We start from the raw sequence: 20634 nt of genomic DNA, 5'->3' as shown, positions 1-20634 counted from the left end.
ATGTTTTGAATTTTGTATCTTGAAACTAAGCTGATCTTCTGTGACAACATGCCCCAATAATTTGAACAGCTTGGCTTTTCAGTAAAAAAATGATGCATAAAATGACAAAATAAAATTAAAATGTAACATACAAAAATGTAAAGTGAATGCTGTAATGAACACACAACTTATATTTAGAAAAAATAACCTTGTTTAGCCAGTTTAGCTATTATTTTCACTGGTTATTAAATTTTATTTTGGAGGACAGAAATATGATTTCTAAAAAGTATTTTATTTATTTATTTTGATGTAAGAGTGGTTCAAAACTTTTTTTTTAAACCGAAACAAAAAGAAAAACATTTACGTAAGTGGAATTTTTGACTCAAGGTCATTGAAGTGCTAAAATATAGACATATCTGATATGTTTATCTCCTCTCTTTCTGTCTCAATCAAATCCCTCAACATTTATTTTTATCCATTTTCATAGCATGAAAGTAGCTCATTAGATGATATCATTCTCTATCTGTCCCCGAACAATCCCTCACATCCCAATGAGTCGTAACTTCCCTGTTTATCGGTTCCATCGGGATTTGTCTAATGAGGCACTTGTCCTGTACGGCAGTCTGCTCTGCTGTGTGTGTGAGCGTGAGTATGAGTGTGTACGCTGACGTAGAGGTGGGCTGGCAGAGAGTTAAGTGTAGTCTGAGTGCCATCAAGATAAGGCAAACATCAGAAGTCCTGAAGACAGTAGATAGCTCAGTCTGAGTACTGATGTGTACATGAGTGTCTTGTGTCAGATGATATCTCAGCGGATCCTCACAGCGTCGGCTCGCCTTTTCATTCATTCTGAAAGCTCAAACTGATAGCTCCAGCAGAAAAGTTGTGAAGTGATTTCATGAATGAGGTATCACGACATCGCTTGGCACTCTCCAGCATCATTTTATTTTTCGCCAGATTTGGACGATCTGAAGCTGATCGCTGGAAAGCCGTGCGCGTATTGGACGGATCTTCTCCTCAGGCTAAAGAGTTGTTGTGAAAGAGTTTTGCAGAAGAGCACCAGCAGCAGCATGGATTACTTTTTATTTCGACTCTTCTGTTTTTTGGCTTTGACGTCGCTCATAGTTCAAAGGTAAGAACTTGCTCAGTTGTTTCGTGTCAAATTTAAACGATTGCATTCGTTCCCGCACGTGAATGTTCATATTTGCTCACAAACATACACTAAATGAACTGACATGATATTCTGTACTTACGTGCATCCTAAGACTTTCAATAACAACACAGATGTTTTTTAAAGTTTTGGACATCGGTTTTTGGTTTTACATCTTTGAGAAAAGCGGTAAAAAGGAAACTTTTGTTTTCACTCTTTTCTAATCTAACTAAACTATTTGATCACGTTTTTATGGATAGATTTTTAACATTATGGCTTTACCAGAGCTTCATTCAATATTAGTTGTTTGCAGTTCATGTAGTACTTTATTTGCATTTTCCTTTAACGTTATGATATTGTATTGGTAGTTTGCAGTGTAGTAGTTAAACTATACACTGATGAAAGTTTGTAGTTGCTCATAAATACAGTACTTCAACGTAACTTTTCTTACATGTGCTGTTATGGAAGAAGCTTTGCATCTGTTATTTGTCAAGTAAACTCATTTGTAATTTTCTCAAACCAGCTCCATTTGAGGTACATGGTATCTATTTCCAGCACATGGTGTATTTTGTAATAGCCATGAGCATTAGGCTCCTCGGGGGACCTTTTGTCACTGCCATAGCAGTTTTGTATGAGCCAGTAATAAAGCATCTTTGTGTTTTATAAACAATTCCACAATGCAAAAGAACACAGGGTATTTATTATTTATCACCTCTTTATTTATTTCCTGTTTTCGTGTAAGTGTATTTGAATACTTGATAAGGTTTCATTCTCTCTTCTAGGGCAGACTCAAATGAGATTCTAGGACTAAAGATCCCCTTTGACCCCATTCTGAATGCCAACACTGTGTGTTTGACCCTGCCCGGCCTGACAAAGAAACAGCTGGACGTATGTATGAGACATCCAGATGTGACAGCCTCAGCCATACAGGGCATCCAGATTGCCATCCATGAGTGCCAGCATCAGTTTAGAGGACACCGCTGGAACTGCTCAAGTCTGGAGACCAGAAACAAGATCCCCTATGAGAGTGTTGTCTTCAGCAGGGGTAAGCAACAAATGAACATAATGATTTTAGTTTGTGAAAATCTGGTTTAGTCTGTGCTTTTCATGGGACCGGTGTGTAGAAGTACAAAAACTGAATTTCAGTTTTGATGCACGTACTTCATTAACATACTAAACTACATCTAAATTATTTGGCTTGATAGAAACTGATCCATATTGGGTAAATAAATCCTTTGGAGTTTTTGCAGACACACATAAATGTTTGATAGTACGAAAGCTTTATCAGCCATAGGCTTATATCACTTAAAGAGTGGATGTAAATATCCTGCAAGAGGGCTTCCCTGGCCAGCTAATGCATTTTACTCTGTGCCAGTGCAAGTGCTGTGAATTTGCTTTCAGCATTTTCCCAACCCTCAGTGGCAAAAGCATAAACCTGTTTAGTTAGTTTCTGTAACCCAAAGTGACAGTTTCCTTCAATCTTTAATTCATTTTCCCACTTCCTCCACCATCAGCGCAGCCGGGCGTGCCTCTCACTTTAAATTATTTGTTAGATTGATTTGTTCCAGGTCTTTCATTGGCTTGGAAGGAAATCTAAAACAGCATTTCCATGTCCGTGTCTTCTGGCTGCGCCTAAGTGCCGTTTGCCCCCCATAGAATCATGAGAGGATTGCACGAAAAAAAAAAGCAGCACCGGCTGGTGTGCGCGTGTGTATCTCAGCATGCACGTCTCCTCTGCGTGAGTGTGTATGTCACTGTGGGTGGGTGGGTTAATAGGTGTGAGTTCCTGTGTGTTTTGAAATGATCAATTGAACATCATTCAGCTATCTCAGATCTTTGCTCCGAGCCCCAAGGGCTGCTCTGCCATCAGCAAGCGTTTTTGGAAAACGCTGTGAATTCCAGACACTGACTGCTTCACACCTGATTTAAGTCTTAAAGGCTCATTAGTCATTTGTAATCGCCAGAGATGGACAAAACAGGACACGGAGGTGAGGTGGGGCCGCATTTACAGGCCTAATAAGACAAGCCCCAATCTGCATTAAACACGCTTTTTAAGTGGTAGACATGGGGTCATGACCAGTTTAAAACTTGTTCAAACTTGGAAATTTCTGTTGCTCTTGAATGATCATTTACAATAAACCAACTTAAGTGGTCACACAAATGCATATGAATGTAGACAGACAGTCGTGCAAAGTAATAAGCTTTCATATTTTTGTAGAGTTTCTTTCAGGTCTTGAACATTAACCAGACTGAGTTGTTTTTTCTTCCTTTTCATGATTTAACTAGAAAAAAAAACATGATGATTTAAACAGCAGAACTTTTATATGAAAGATGCAAAAGTAATAGACTCTCATTATACATACATATTATGTCAAAATATTTCATATTAACCATGCTGATTTTCCTTTTTTGATTATTTAAATGATAAAATAGAAATTTCAGAGCCTTTCATGTTCTTATGTTTCCTAATGTTTACAGGTAATTCCATGCAAATGTCAACCTTACTATGAAAAAATAAAGGTTTTACTATACTGACAGCACAGATGTCACCATTTGGTTGTTCAAATACCGATGTGAGGTCTCTCAAAGTTTTTAAAGCTTTTTTAAAATAATTTTTAGTGCATAATTTACCATAGTCCGGTAAGTGCTATTTTCAGGCTTGTCACATGCATACCAGTGCATATTCCTCATAAACAGACACATCAAAATTAAAATAAAGTAACAGTTATTGCGTCTGGTTTGTGCATTTTAATTTGCAGAAATCCTACAAAGTAAGTAGTCCCTAAAAAACTGTGTCCTTTTTTGTCACAACCATAACAAATTATTATTTTCCTTTTTTAACATATAACACTCATGCGTAGACTCATATTTTTCTAATGTTTAGACTATCAACAAGGGTTTATTAAAATATAAACAGATGGTTTGGTATATTGGTAACACATACATTCTCTAAGCATTTATATGTCACATCCCGGATTACTTTGACATTAACCAGATGCATAACGTTTTTTTTTTCCCCCTTTGATGATTTAAAAATACAATTTTATATGACATCTATTTATCTATCTATATAGAGAGAGATTCATATGAGTTTTGGTCATTTAAATTGCAAGATAGTAATTTCATATTTTTATATATCCATATTTTCTTTCATATCTTTGACATTTACCGGACTGATATTTTTTTATATATATAAAACAGGAATTTTATATGTGTACTTAAGTGGGTCTATTTCATGCTGAAGAAGTGCCCTTTGATTTCAGCAGGCAGAAGGAACTATAAACTATTTAGCCTTTATGGGCTCTTTCATGTTCCTGAGCATGGCCTTCTTTAATTCCCCATCTGTCCCTGAAAGTGATTCAGGAGAGTCTGCTTTTATGAGACCTCCGTTTATTACTGTTTGAGACCATTAGCTTTCAACAAGCCTTTAACACGGGCAGGCACCTTTTTCACTCTGGAAACCCTGGAGAGAAAAAAAAGCACTGTAATTAAATATTCTTATACAAGAACAACAACACAACTTGCTACTGCTACATGTGGCTCTCATGTGTTCAAATGTATTTGCCGAGGAATTTCTTAACTCTTGTCGGAAAGCCTTAAAGTCTGCCGCACTTCAGGTCCAATAAAAAGCACGGCGGACGAGAGCTAAAAATCCAGAAGAGCGGCATGTGATTAGCGCAGATCAAACAGCCGCTAACGGTAGCCAGGTTAATTGCAGCCACGTTTTTGAGCTCAGCGTAGAGCCTGTGCACAGATGAGCATGTCTGTGCTTAGCCACGCTAGCCGGAGCCCTCCACACCTTCTCCATTGTTCCTGCATGTGCATGCTTTGGATGCTTAAGCGCAGCACTGCATTCACTAGCTTTGTCCTGTGAGGTCTTTCTGTTGCTTGTTGTGTGAAGGACTATACTGGTACTGCTGTCAAACATCAGGGCTTGTGTGGTTTCTCGTAGAATATGATAGCAATCTTCTCCGCAAAGCAGTGGGAGAACAATTCCAGGAGCAAAGACAGACTTTGAGTGAGGCTTGCCTGAATAATACCTTGTATCGTCTCTTTGGCAGGTTTCAGGGAAAGCGCATTTGCGTATGCCATCGCAGCGGCCGGTGTGGTCCACGCAGTGTCCAACGCCTGCGCCATGGGCAAGCTGAAGGCCTGCGGCTGCGACGAAAAACGCAGAGGGGACGAGGAGGCGTTCAGGATCAAACTCAACCGTCTCCAGCTGGAGGCCATCAACCGGGGTAAAGGCATGGTGCACGGCGTGATGGAACACTTTCCCGCCGACGCTCTCGGCCCCCAGGACTCCTGGGAATGGGGCGGCTGCAGTCCCAACGTGGAGTTTGGGGAACGCTTCTCCAAGGAGTTCCTGGACTCCCGCGAGACGTACAGAGACATTCACTCCAGGATGAGACTTCATAACAACAGAGTTGGCAGGCAGGTGAGAGACGGCGTTATGTTGGCTGTGTGTGTGTGATGTGTGACACTAAGCCTGAATGAATCAGCAGTGTTGGATTGCATTTCCAAAGAGTGCACAGGGATCAACTTACGCTCCCTTTTAAAGTACGTTAAAACGTGGTGTTCAAAGATGAGCGCTTCTTTTCTACTGAGATACTATAACCGTGTCACATGTACTATAGGAGACAATAGCGGTTGAGTCCCTCCTTTTGATGTACCTAGAAGCTACAGATTTCCTCCGAGCGGCGGTTAAACATGAAGGGACGCTCATGTTGCAGCTGTGCTCTTGAAAGCTTCAACTGTGTCCGTTTTGCCAAGCGAAACATTTGTGTTTGTGCGTTCCCTGAGTCGTGCGATCGTTGGTTTTTCTAAAGCGAGGCCCTGGCATTGCGAGAGGCTCATTGAACTTTTTGCCTGGGCTCCTGCCTGCGCGTAAATGCGTGAGCCGGTGCCCCGTCTATGCTCAATTAGGTGCTCTCATGAATCTTTTCCGATCTCCACGCACCCCCCCCGAACCACCTACCAACAGCAAAACACTTAAATGAGCAATAACTCCACTCGAGCAAAAGCAAACATGTGCTTCTCTGAAACGTGTTATCTTTGGATTTGGGAATGTTTAAAAGGCATTTAAGCTTTATCAAAATATGCCTTCCCTGGTGTTGCCTTTGATCAGTGAGTCCCTCCTGGTGGCAATGTGTGATGTAAGGGATCGAGGTGTTGTCTCTTTGCCTGTGTTGTGCTAATTAGATAATAAGAAGAAGATTAGTGGCACTGTGGAGCAGTTAAGCTAAATGCACTGAGATGAATAACAAGACGAGGATAAGGTAAAAAACTGGTGGATGCTAATGGAGTGATTACTTGTAACTTGTGTTTCATAAAGAAAACAAATGGGCACTGCTATAGTAAAAATGTCATTTATTTTACCCAAGCAGAACAGATTTTTTTCAACCAAAAAGTTGAACTGTCTTATTTTAGATTCTGTACTCTTTGCTTTGATAACATCTTTACACACTCTGGAAATTTTCCCAACTTCGTGAGGAGCATCCAGAGCTCTTTCCAACAGATCTGAGGGATTTTCTAAGTTATCTGGCCACTTGTTTGCTGCTTTTTCTTCACTCTGCAGTCCAAGTCATCCATTCCAGAAACATGTTTGCTTTTGTACATTTACTGCTCATATATGGGCAAACTTTGTATTTTTCTACAAAACTAGTTTCAGACGTAAGCATATAGGTCACAGTTGCATTAAGATCACGACAAACATGTCCAAACTTTTCAGTGGTTCTTTATATATATCCTTGTTTATGATCACTCAGCACTTGTTGCACAGTTGTTCACAGACTTCTTAAATTGTTTTCTTAAATTAGGTAAGAAAGCTGAAAAGGGTGTTCTAACCTAGTTAGGTGTTGCAAGATTACTGCATTATGTAGACAGAGGCAGACACCACGCAAAAGTAAGTTGGAATTAGCCTTTTTTTTTTCTGGAGTGACAGCAACTACTAAGTATTTGGACAAAAACAGTGTTTTTACAGGGCTATCACTACAACAGTGAAACAACTAACAGATGAGGTGAAAAAGTACACATGTGGACAGCTTGGGGTTTTTGCACTTTTTCCACTGCCTGTGTTACTTATTTTATTGTTGCACTGATACATAATTTTCTCAGAGTGTCTCATGCGGTGAGATTGTGCGTGTGCTTGTGCTGTTTAATGTTATTTTACTGTAAATGTTTATCCCCTGAACGTTCATTATGCATAACTTCCATTTTACTGATATATTCTTTTGTAAATGTATGTGAGTTGCATAGTCTAACAGCAGTGCTTATTATAGGGTTAGTTCACCCACAATCAACATGAAAATTCTGTCATTAATTACTCACCCTCATATCGCTCTAAACCTGTAAGACCTTTGTTCATCTTCGGAACACAAATTAAAATATTTCTGATGAAATTCGAGAGCTCTCTGATACTCCATAGACAGCATGGGTCCTACTACGGTCAAGGTCCAGTAAGTTAATTTAATGAAGCTATGAGAATCCTTTTTGTGCACAAAGAAAACAAAAATAATGACTTTATTCAACAATTCTTCTCCTCTGCGCCACCCTAGCGTCATTTTTTAGAGTATCACGACACATACACGCTCTTTCCTCTGAAAGTAAACAAAGCTTGGCGCATGCGTTCTACGTCAACAGCACCATGCGCATATGTTGTTTACATGCAGATTTTAACTAGTCAAATTGAAAATGTAACTACAACATGATTCAAGTAACTTTTTCTTTATTAACACTCTAGTTAAAGAACATTCTATTCCAAGTGCACCACATGTTGTCAACATGATCTAAATGTTAAACAAATCACTTGTTAAATATCTTTGCAGAAAAGATGCAAAAGAAAAGATATAAACTTGTCTTATACATATTATGTTAAGAAACAATACAAGGAAATGCTTTAAAAACTCGTAAATTCAAGGTAATTCAAATTCAAAATGACTGAAGGTACAACACCAGTAGACTATTAACTATAAATGTTCTGTAAAAACAATAAACAGCAGCTTTCAGCCTGTAGCATCATGATGCAAACATGAAAGATCAGACAAACAGTACCAGTTCTTTACTGTTTTTTTATTCAATTGCGTTATTCAATTGCGTTGCCATTGTAAACACTGAAGTGTTTGACTGTTGCACTCACGCATCTTATACATGAAACAGCATTCTAAAAAAGCGGCGCTTAAGTTAAAAGAAGTTCACTCCCACCTTCTTGCATGCTTTTCCTATTCCACTGCCCACATTGCATCTTTGTCAACACAAAAGCGCATTCTGTGTGAATGGCACCTAGCTATGAGCATGTCACACGTGAGCGGTTAATCACATGCGCCGACATGCGGTTGGATAGTTCTGTTCTCTTTACTGTTATCACTGGCATATTGTCAAAGTATCTAATTCTAATGTTTGTTAATATTTCTATTCAAAATCATGATTCCTTGATTTCTAAAAAATAAAATCGTGGCAAAATTTAATGAATTAATTTTAATTAAATTTGAAATAAATCGATAAAATCGGAAAACGCCCAGCCCTACTTCAAATATGAAAGTGTACATGTGCATCAACTATGTAGCAAAACTACGTTTTTTATTTTCAACATAAGTCCATAAGATCATGAAAGTTAAGTAAATAAAATTAGTTGAAATAAATCTTGCATGCATGGTGTAATGCCATTCCTGTCACATTACTCTTGCAGGCCCACTATTGGCTGATTCAGTGGTTGAGGCAGTCAGTTCGGTTGTTGGCATTACTTCACAACACTTAAATGCAATTTCAGACAGTACTTACTGCAGGAATTAAACAGTATTTGGTGAAACTTATTTTCAACTTGGATTAGAAATGTTTGTGCTATTTCTGCTCTTATAAACCACCGCTTCTTGTAATCCTGAGGAAACATTTTAAATTTGGCAGGCACTTTTATCCATAGAAGCTTTCATTGCATTCAAGAGATACATTGTTACTGGTTTATACATTCCTTGGGAATCAAAGCCATGACCTTGGAATATGCTCTACTGATCAAGCGCTATTTTAAGAGTTTCACTATTGCTTGTAACTTCAATATTAAAACTGCTTTTGGTGTGGCTGCTCCTCACACATTGACAGCTCATCAGCTGTGCATTCTAGACGTGGGAGGTAAGATATCATCGTGGATTAATCTGTTGTCACTCTTTATCAGGACGGTACAGAGCTGAAGTGTAAATGACGACGATAAGCTCAGATGTGCTACACTGGCAGGTTCACACAGACAGAGTTGCAGATTGTTCATTGTTTGCTGCTTCCTCTTCTATAATTTGTCTCTGTATCGTTCCATCAGTTTGCTGGTCCCCTTGATTATTCAGACAAAACATACTTGGTCAGTCCCAAATAAAGTAACAGATAGTAGCTGTGTTTGCCATCTAAAGTACTAATTCTCATGCCTAATTCTGTCTCGCTCTATAAGCTGGAAGTTCTAGAGACTATACATTTAGTAAAATTTCCAGAATCTTTGTTATTGATGAATCATGTCACAGTGTCGTGATTAATTATTATAATTACCATGATCATTGGCAAAAGCCACCCATTCTTGGTCTCAGAGATGACACTTCAAAGGATCTTTATTGTTATCAGTTTCTAAACTGATTAATTGTTATTTATATTGGATGATGTATAAAGGATGCTGGAAGTTCTGGATTTCAGTCTGAGAAGCTCAATTGGGAGGTGTGGCGTTTGATCAAGCTGCCAGCGAGGGTGTGATGTACAGAGAGACGCCATTGTTCAAGAATATTTCTTAGGCTTCTGCCAGTAAGCCTATTTGGCATCCGAAACCGATTGTCAGAAAGAAGATAGACAGAAACTTTGCTGCTACCGAAATATGTTACTGTTGGCAGGTTTTCTCCAGGCAGTGTCAGCGAGATGAGAAAGAAAAATCGTAAAACCTTCCATCTTTAATTAAACTCATTTTTTCAAAACTCATGATACATTTATGTTTTTTTTCTCCGTTGTCTTTGGCAATTGGGTCCCATAATTTTGTGACGTAGGGGTCCCGGCCAGGTTGGGCAGGACACTATATCACAGAGCTTTTTTTTTATTTGCAAGGTTTGCGACCCAATATTCGCTTCAGTCACCTCCCCACCTCCCTCTTCAGGAAAGGTAGTCGCTTGTCGAGGAATGTAGTGACTTTACTGGGATGTACATGTCGCCTCATGCCCACCCTCTGGTTCTCACGACGTTCAGTCTTGTTAAAAGCTCTAATTAGTGGCTGCTGGCTATTTGGAAACAGATGTTTAAAGCCAGCAAAAGATTTTAGACATCAAACACAGCGGGAAGTAGAAAGACATTCGCCCTTCCTTCCCCAAATACAACTTTTAAACAGTCTGTCACTGGCCTGGGCAACACAGAAGGGAAAAAAAAAGGAAACTGCATAAAGAGAATCGATTTAATTGTATTGTTTTAGTATTTGCCATTCACTGCTTCTGGCAATGTCGTGCGGACCGGCAGGGCAAAAAGAACAGGGCATGTTTTTATGTTTGCAGTAGTTGCCGATTACATGGCAACGTCTAGTGGGGTTGTAAATTATTTTTTGCATGTTTTCATTGGAGCTCCTTCCACTCAATGAAGACCGGTTGTAAAGCCAGGCGGCGTTTCTACTTTTAGAGCAAAGCGAGCAAAGGCCAGGAGTCGGTACAGAAACAGTTTATAAGAACAATGTTTTGACCTAAAAGTATTAGTGACATTTCCTCTACATTTCTGTGCTGTATACACCACACAAGATTTAAATGTAAACATGTTTAATTGACCAAATGCATCACAGTATGCTCACGCGTCTATCTGAGACTTTAATGAAGACGTGTGTTGGGACACTGAGGTTTTGGTGGAACGCCTCCTCTGAAACATCAAAGGAACCCAGCAATGCTCATTCAGTAATTCATCACAAGCCATTAGATGGAGGATCATGTTGTCAGGCACCCTGTCATCATTTTGTCCTACATCTCAAGTGGATGCTCCAGCTTGTACCTAACAGTGTCTTACTGTGACTGCAAAGCCCTGAACACGAAAGCGCTCGATACACGATCGTCTCTGTCTGTGGTGTCGCTAATATGTTCATGCTTTTTGGACTTGCATACAGATTTCAGACATGAATGTAGCTCTAATGTAACATTAAATAAAATATTTTAATTTTAATTTTCCTTCATTTTCACATTCACAAAGATGGCATGAAATTGCATTGCTAGAATTAAAGGAAAGACTAGTAAAGTTGACATTTGATTTTCTCTACAGTTTTACCTGTGTCTGCTGTAGTGCTGTTCTCTGTATATTTAGATTTCATACCAAGGCTTTTGTTCTCGGATCAACTTTATCTGGAATAGTTTTACAGTAAATTGAACGAATATGAACATTGCCATGTGGAAACTCTTTATCAAAGGAAAAACAGCCATATGGCGATTCTGTACTACATTGGAATAGCTGTAATGCATTTCTGTAATGGGAATTTCTAGTGGCATCAAGTATATTACTGCAGTTATTTAAATGTGTATATTGTTTAGATGTCCATTTATTTGAATGCACAAATAAAACGTGCGCTCATTTTCCTGAACACATGAAAAAAATTAGTTACAAATAATAAAATATAAGCGTGTTCATTTTTCTGAACACATGAAACAAATCATTGTTGTTTCGTTATTTCTTTCATGTGTTCAGAAAAATGTGCACACATATTTTACAGAAAAGACAAAGAAGAAGAGTGCACAACTGCCTAACACTGAGAATGTTTTTTACAGGAATAAACAGGAATGATTCACTAAATTCAAATGGACTTTGAAATGTACTTTATAAACATCTCAAATTATTAAAGAAACATCCATTTAAAAAGTTATTTGAACATTTTTTTCTTTAGAATAACGTACACTGGTAAATTGTACAAGAAGAGGGAAGTTTGTCCTTCTGTGATACACATTTTGTATTAATGTAATATTATTATTCCTATTATATATATATATATATATATATATATATATATATATACATTTATATAAGGAAAATCTGTGGAAACTCTGTAATGGAAACTAGTATGAGAAAAACACTTTTTTTCTTTAAAAAAGAAATATTTCTTTCATCAAAATGTAATAACTTTCACACTTGTAAAATGTTTTTTTATAAAAGGCAGCATGACAGAGAAAAATAATTTTAACCCATAACATCACAGCCTAATATTTTTTCACCCCAATGAAATCTGGACAAACAAAATCAAGTCCAACTCAGAAATGCAGCACATTGAGAAAGTTAAATGTGTTGCAAATGCTGTTTCAGTTTAATAGTATGCTTGAAACTATTCAGCTGTATTAAAGTGATAGTTCACCCAAAAATGGAAATTATGTCATTAATTACTCACCTTCATCTTGTTCCAAACCCATAATACCATTGTTCATCTTCTAAACACAAATTAAGATATTTTCGATGAAATCCGAGAGCTTTCTGACCTCTGCATAGACACCAACGCAACTGAGACGTTCAATAGTCCATGTGACATCAATGGTTCAACTGTAATTTTATGAAATTTCGAATGCTTTTTGTCCGCAAAGAAAAGAAAAATTACTTTATTCAGCAATTTCTTATCTTCTGTGTCAGTCTCTTTTAACAATGTCCTTGCTATCCTTCTGGGCCTTGTCAGTTGCATTGCTGTCTATGCAGGGTCAGATTTAATCCAGAATATCTTAATTTGTGTTCTAAAGATGAACAAAGGTTAGGTTTGGAACAACATGAGGATGAGTAATTAATGACAGAATTTTCTTTTTTTTTTTTTTCAGAAAATGTTCAGAAATTTCAATTATTGTAAAAGCTGCTTAATTTAAAAATCAGTTTTTACACTGTTGATTTATAGTACAGGAAAAAGCATCTGACTTGAGGGGTTGTGCAACTGTTTTGCTGTATACTGCCTGTGGTCCAAATGTGCTACCAATGTGTTTTACTTGATCTCAGTCTGGTGCCAGTTTATGGGCGAGCCTGTCTCACTTTTTCTTCAATTAAAGTGGCCCAGATGTGGCTCTCAATTTGCTCTGCACCAATGAAATTACAGCACACCCTTCAAAACATCCACATCCACTGCATGTCGGAAAAGAAAATGTGCAAATTTATGGGCCCTAATATGTTTTGCTTGCAGATCCACTTATAGTGGCTTCTGCTGTGTTACTGTAGCTTTTTGAGCAGCACATGTTGCCATACACATCAAATGCTGATGAATATCTGCAACTCTTCTTCTATTGTGAGTGTGCCAAAGACATGTCAGCTGTTTAAAGTTGAATTATGCCTTTAGCTTTGTTCTGTGCTGACAACCTCTTTACATTTTCAAAACATCCAGTGATTGCATGCGCTTCCTCCGCATATAAAGCCTTGTACCCCTATAGAAACTGTAAGATACGTTGAATAAAACAAATGTTTTGATAAAGCCTTTTGTTTCACATGCTTCATTCTGTGCCAGCAGGGCAGTGCAGAGGCTTGACAGGCTTTACTTTAAGGTTGTTAATCTGTTCATGGCAGACGCAAGAATGAGCTGCGCTTCCTGCACTTCATCTATAGCTCCCCAGGCTATACGGTCTGCCAGGCTTCAGTCAGACGCTCCACCTCTCCACACACCCGATAGATTATCCTGTTGTCACTTAAGCAGGGCGGCAGCTTCCAAGAGAGCACTTCCTGTCTCTTCCTCGCTTCCTCCGCTGCCGCGCACCCACGCCGCTCCTGCCCTTAGGTGCCGAGTCCAGGCAGAGGAGGAAGAAGAGCAATCAGACCCTGCGATCTTCCATCCCAACCCTGTAGCTTCCTCAGCATAGGCCACATATGGCAAGAGCAGGCAGGTCCACTTACTAACTGCTGGAGGTGAGACATTTAAATTCCCGCCAGGTTCTCAGCACTCAAAGCGACAGGATTTGAATATCCATATTTGTCTGTACCCGCGTTGCATCGACCCTTAGGGAACTGATTTGTCTTCCGTTTGGAAGGCTGTAAACTCTTGAAACAGTGACCTTGAAATGATGAAAATGCTGGTGCTATACAGGGTTATACACTAAGGTGTTCACCTCAGACGGAGCAAGATCAGCCTGAAATTCTTGTGTTTTGTGAAAACAGTTTTGTAGTGCCTGATTTGCCATTGTGGGCGTATTGTTGTGATTGATCGTTGTTATCTTTGGCCTCAGTAAGGGTGTGATATCTGTTTCATATCTGTCTCTCTACTCTTTGAGCCCATTCATATAAAACAGACCTGCTCCATTTGCATGCGCACCTATGATGGCTAAGAGCTTGAAATAGAAACCACCGGCATGCAAACGTATAGCCTGAAGAATTCACAATCTTCAGGGATGGCAGATGTCTGCTTTTGACAACTGCTGAAAGTGACCTGCGACTCAAGGTGAACGGGAACAGTTGTTCGCCGAATGTCAGAACATTCGGTTTTAGCAGACTGCAGCCCTGGAGGATTGAAAAGTTGTTTTGAGTCATCCCAAAAACTGAAAAAAAATGTCCTGGATCGTGACGCCACCGCAAAACTCAAAAAAGAAAAACACAAGCCATGGCTGAGTGACGTAAAATGGCGCAGCTTCATTTTGTACAGTGAAACCTAATCCGTCGAGTTTTGACAGACAAAACTCAACTTATCTCTAAAGACGTTCAAACTGTGTTTTGTCCCGCGGTGAGCACTAGGAAGCCTGAGACAGTGTGAAATGTGGGATTGCTAAGCCTTAATGTTTGTGCTTGTGTTGTTGATATGGGTGGGTGCTGGGGCATCTGTCAGTAGTAAGGGTGGCCCCTCTTCCTCTTGGTAATTGGATCTAAAAGTTTATAGCTGGCGATGACAGATGAGTGCATTGTTGAGAGAATGGGAGGTCTGAACTTGTGAGTAGGGCATCCTCATCTCCAACCCTGACATGTCATGTGGTGGAACATGGAAAAAGTGCATGAGTAATACTAGACTGAATAAATCTCTGTCAATAACAGAACTGTTTTTTCATCTGGATATATTTGTTTAAAAATACATTAAAATGCCTTTTGTGCATAATGATTGAATATACCTATTCTATGATGAGCATGTTTTTAATTTGTGAATTAAAATTTATTTTGATAGACTGTCCAGATTTTATAAACAAAAGTTTATCATTTTAAAAAAAGTATATTTTGGCATAATCATTATTTTTCTAATGTAAAATATATTTCTGTCGCAACAACTCGATTTTAGCATTGTAATGGATATTACAATGTCAATGTATTTGATCTTGGCAGAAAAGATCTGCTAAATTGTTTTCTGCTAAACTGCTGTTGGTTATTACTGTTTATCATATAAACTATAGATTACTGCTGCTGCTGCAAAACAAGTACAGGAACTTGCTACTGCCAATACATATGCCAATACAATGCTTTGAGTATTTAAGACATACTGCTTCTGCACAAATAGCGTATATAATAACCCGTAGCAGATCTATACAGGTGGAGCTGGGGAGGTAGAGGGTTTCAGAGGATCTCAGAAAGCGCTCTGCGAAAACAAAAACAAAACAAACGCATAAACAAAACAAAATTGAAAACAGGAACTAATACATAGAAAGGAATCTTATAGAACCTCATGATAACTTAGCAAGCTTTATGAATTTATTCATGATATTTAAATATTAAAAATAGTTGTTTTTGTTTACTTATTAGTTAGGATGTGATAGATTTGAAAGTTTAAAGTTTCTGTAGTTGGTAACACTGTAGTATAGGGAACAATTCTCGCTTTTAACTAGTTACTTATTAGCATGCCTATTGTTAACGTACTGGCTGTTTATTAGGACTATTCTGCATGACTATATTGTACATCCCTAATCCTACCTAAATCCTAAACTTAGCCACTACCTTACTAACTATTAATAGGCAACAAATTAGGCGTTTATTGAGGCAAAAGCAGTAGTTAATGGTTTGTTAATAGCGAGAACTGGAACCAGTTACATGTAATATATGTAACGTGGTCCATCAACAGTTGGTTATGAAAATCAAAATATTTTTTAATGTAAAAAAAAAAAAAAAACTCTCTATAAACCTTTTAAAACTAATTTTCTTTACTGTCTACGCTCTTAAATGTCATTGACTCATCTAGTAATATCTGTATAATTTTTCATTCATCACAAATCAGTGATTCATCTAATAAGGGCTCTGATTATTATTTTTTGCTAATGCAGCAGCTTTAGTCATCGCATTGCAAGGTCTAGATTGCCAACTATGGTCCAGATACTGTGGTTTCTAGATATTAACATCTTCCTCATCTGTTTTGCTTGTGTGCAGGTTGTGGTGGACCACATGAGGAGGAAATGCAAATGCCACGGCACATCAGGAAGCTGTCAGCTCAAGACCTGCTGGCAGGTGACTCCAGAGTTCAGAACGGTGGGCTCGCTGCTGAAGGAACGTTTCAACATTGCCACGCTAATCAAAGCCCACAACAGAAACACGGGTCAGGTGGAGCACGCCCACCCGACGCACCGACGGAGAGCCAACGCCAACGATCTAGTCTACTTTGAGAAGTCCCCGGATTTCTGCGAGAGGGACCCTGGGTCGGACTCTGCCGGGACGCAGGGCCGGATCTGTAACAAGACCAGTCAGGGAATGGACAACTGTGAGAGCTTGTGCTGTGGCCGGGGCCACAACATCTTACAGCAGACTCGCAGCGAACGCTGCAATTGCAAGTTCCACTGGTGCTGTTACGTGGTGTGCGAAGAGTGCAGGATAACAGAATGGGTCAGTGTCTGTAAATGAAATAAGCAATCATCTATGTACAAAACAGACATTAAACGTAGGGAAAGACTGAGAAATCCCTCCCTTTTGCAATGGACTGCCGTTTCCATGATTCGAATGGAAAGCACAAAAGCAGACTGAGATGAATTGAGTGCTAGAGAAGTGTGCACTTGTTTGCACACTGCATGGGTCCAAGCACAAGATTTCAGACTGATTTTGGACTTGCACTGCATATTATTTCAGAAAGTATTTTTAATTTAAATAAATTAAGAATATGAATATATTGTTGAGTATATTGCCAACAGAGCACTCATCGACACTAAGTGGTGTTTATTTTATTTCAGTTTTCAAAGAAACCAATGGCTCCTAGTCCTGTAATATAGCACCAAGCAGACGCATGGGATTCCGGTACTAAAGAAGAAAGAAGATATATATATATATATATATATATATATATACATATATATAGTTAGTACATCCATGATGTTTCATATACCTTTGCACAGAGCCATTTATCAGAAGAGTTTACCAAATAAACTCTGAGTATAAAAACGGTATCATATACCAGTTAATATCAATTCAAAAAGGCCAGCATGTCTTGTTTCAATTTCTAGTGATTGTATATATAACCACTTTAATGCTGGTAAAAATGTAGATTGGTCTTCAAAGGCTTTTTAAGCAGTTAAATGAATGGATTGCAAGCTGTGGATCAGTCCTGGTGACCAGCGGAAAGGACAACACTGTTACATGGATATGGACAAATCTCATGAAAAACGGATCATAAAAAGGATCTGAGGAGACTAAATGTATGGAAGAAGCTGGACTAAACCTCTACAGATGCTTATGTGTATGTTGTTTCCCTGCAAACTGTTGGCTGTGCCTCTGTTCACTGTAACAGGAACATACTCACCAGAGCTTTTAATGTCAGTCAGTAGATATTTAGACAGATGTATAATCACATCCTGATCACCACACACATAATGTGGTAGCTATAGGTCCCCTCAACTCACCAAACTTTATATAAAAATAAATGATCTCAATTTCTGCCAGCTCATTCTTCAGGTGACACAACTGTTCAGACATGACTATTCAACACTCAGTTGTTTCAGCATTTTCTAGGTTACTTGTAGTCTTATAATTTCTTCTACAAAGTAGTAAAATATCACTGGATATTTTATGAAAATAACTGTTAATGGCCAGTGTAAAAAACTTATATAAGTTTCAGAATTTTTTTTTCATTACATTAAAATCATTACATTGATCAATAATAATTATACATACAATAAGCTTTAGAACCATTTTTCTTAGTATCTGCTGAAAATAAATCATAATTACCCAAAACATTTTAAAGGGAACTCCAATCAATGATTTTATTTAATCTTTGTCCCATACTAAAAAAAAAAAAAAACATACATTTTTGTTGGTTTTATTCTGCTAATTTTATGTTCTTCTGTTTTGCTTTGTTGTTGTATTTATTTATTTGTGTGATTTTTACTCATGTTAAAATATATGCCAAAACATCAAGAATGCATTTGTAATAATATACTGAGTCAGTTGAATTTTGAGTTGTCAGAGTTGAGTTCCGGTTAATGTTTAATTTACTTTGATTGTTTGCACATTTAAACCAATTTTTCTGGAGAAAATGACTGACACGAAATACTGTGCGGGGTGAGCGCGAAAATATGCATTTTTTATTTTAAATGGTATAATTTTTTTAAGTTTGAATATATAAGTTATTTTATTTTGTGGATAACTTAATATTTGTAAAACAATAAAGAACTTAATTATAAATGGTTGAAGAGTAATGTTGACATTCCTGCGTACTAGCTTTCACATTTCACCTGTTTTGCGTGTGCAGCAGGAAGGAAGAAAACCACACATTATACAGGACTGATGTGTTGGTCATCATGCAGACCAATACATCCTATTGTGCATGTTTTTTAATTTATGGAAAGCAGGAGCAAGAAAGCAAAGGAAAAAATAAATCTTTTTTTTTTGGTTCACTGGCAGAAGTAAACTATTTTTCATTCGTGAACTGCATGAACAGTGAGGACAAGTAGGTTGTTGCAGCCTGCAGAGAGATGCCCTCAGGCCTTCAGTCAGTCGACATCCATTTATAGAGTAGCAAAACTGATAATCTCTGCCTTTATATAAACATGTTGCAGCATAAATTAGTCAAGTAACCCTTTTAATCATTAATTGTCATAAAGAACAGTAAAGTCATAACTTACAAAGGCGACGTTCACACAGCAGCAGTAAGCAGGAAAGGGTGCAATATTTTGACCAACTAAAGGTAAGAGGTGGTAAAGATACGTTCGAGCAGTATTAATTAAGATATTAGCCTAATATTTCACCTGCCTGATCGGAAATGATAAGAACAAACACAAATGTTGTCAAGATTCTTGCCCTGGAAATCCTGGTTCAGTTTGGCCAACCACAAACGCCTTTTGTTTCTCAGTTTTTTAAACTCTTCTCCTTGATTTGTAACTTTTGGCAGTCTATAGTACTCCAAATGTTTTTCCTGGTCCGACCGATTAGTACATCCCAAAACAAGACAATAATTGACCGTTTTTAGCAGCAATAATTAGCAAAATATGCAAGTTTCGTTCGGTTCAGTGGCATTGTTTAGGTTCCGTACCGCTATGGCCTTGCTGACGCGTTGTGAAAACATTCTATTCCCTCTATATTTACTTCTGTTCACACACATCACAGTTATTTACAGCCATAGTCTATAACCAAACTCACACAAATTGTCAGGCCTCACAGGTGCATTCCACTGCTGCACAAACGCGTACCTACCGTGTGTTGCACATTATTATGTGTGTTTTCGGTAACTTTCAGGGTCTCGACTCTATGTCTATTTATATGTATATATTGTATATATAAGGGGATATATAAGGGGATAAAAATGCAGCTGAATGCCTTTTTTGCAACATTTTAAACGGTTTAAATTCAGTATTTGCTTGCATTCATTGTGTGTACTTATACAAGTATCATTAAAAAAGGATGTACGTTATTAACTTTTCAAAATATATTTAAAAAAATGTGTTTAATCATTTCTAAATATTTATTCAAATGAAAAACTTAAAAATAAGTAAGCTGGTATGATATGCAATATTCTAGATGTATATTTAGTAAAGAGCCATACAGGTATCTACACTGTAAAAAACAATCTGTTGAGTCAACTTAAAATAATTTGTAACCTGGCTGCCTTAAAATTTTAAGTTCAGTCAACTCAAAAAACGTTTATTCAACTTGAAATGTTAAATTATACTAAGTGACAACTTAGATATTTGAGTTGAATCAACTTCAGATTTTAAGGCAGCTGGGTTACTTACCCATCTGTTAAGTTTAGCAAACACAAATATCTAAGTTACTTAGTACAACTTAACATTTCAAGTTGACTAAACTTATTTTTAGTTAACTAAATTTTAAGGCAGCAGGGTAACAAATTATTTTAAGCTGACTCAACAAATTGTGTTTTTTTATTTTTTACAGTGTAGTGTGTAAACCATGGCATTACAAATGAAAATGATTTTTTTCCCCAACCACAAAATGACTTTAATTTGCTTCTTTGCATTGGAATTTAAAACCCTTTTAATGGACCGTAATTATTGGACAAATAGTATTTAGTACTAAATGATCAATATTACTGAACTAAAATATAGAACATTTATTTAACTGAAAAATAATTCAACTGTATGGTCACATTAGCAATACCTGAGGGTTAAATACAAGAAAACCATATTTAATTTTCGTAAGGGTTGCCTCCATCACTCCCCAGAATAAAATAAATG

The 20634-nt window shown here is 37.7% G+C and overlaps 1 protein-coding gene across 1 annotated transcript; it reads left to right on the top strand.

The window, feature by feature from the left end:
• Positions 1-681: 681 nt before the first annotated feature.
• Positions 682-17247, top strand: wnt10a (wingless-type MMTV integration site family, member 10a). The gene is made up of 4 exons (XM_051119424.1): positions 682-1108; positions 1909-2171; positions 5188-5561; positions 16391-17247. Exons 1-4 carry the CDS (start codon positions 879-881, stop codon positions 16856-16858), a joined length of 1335 nt encoding a protein of 444 aa, XP_050975381.1. The 5' UTR covers positions 682-878; the 3' UTR covers positions 16859-17247.
• Positions 17248-20634: the final 3387 nt, after the last annotated feature.

Source organism: Labeo rohita, chromosome 9 (assembly GCF_022985175.1).
Source record: "Labeo rohita strain BAU-BD-2019 chromosome 9, IGBB_LRoh.1.0, whole genome shotgun sequence".
NCBI lineage: Eukaryota > Metazoa > Chordata > Actinopteri > Cypriniformes > Cyprinidae > Labeo > Labeo rohita.
This window is presented reverse-complemented; position numbering and strand designations above follow the sequence as displayed.

Bases quoted from the DNA above. Each gene is read 5' to 3' on its own strand.
- wnt10a (XM_051119424.1), top strand. From the start codon at position 879: ATGAGGTATCACGACATCGCTTGGCACTCTCCAGCATCATTTTATTTT. The intron at 1,109-1,908 runs GTAAGAACTTGC...TCTCTCTTCTAG, and splicing joins ACGTCGCTCATAGTTCAAAG to GGCAGACTCAAATGAGATTC. The intron at 2,172-5,187 runs GTAAGCAACAAA...TCTCTTTGGCAG, and splicing joins GAGTGTTGTCTTCAGCAGGG to GTTTCAGGGAAAGCGCATTT.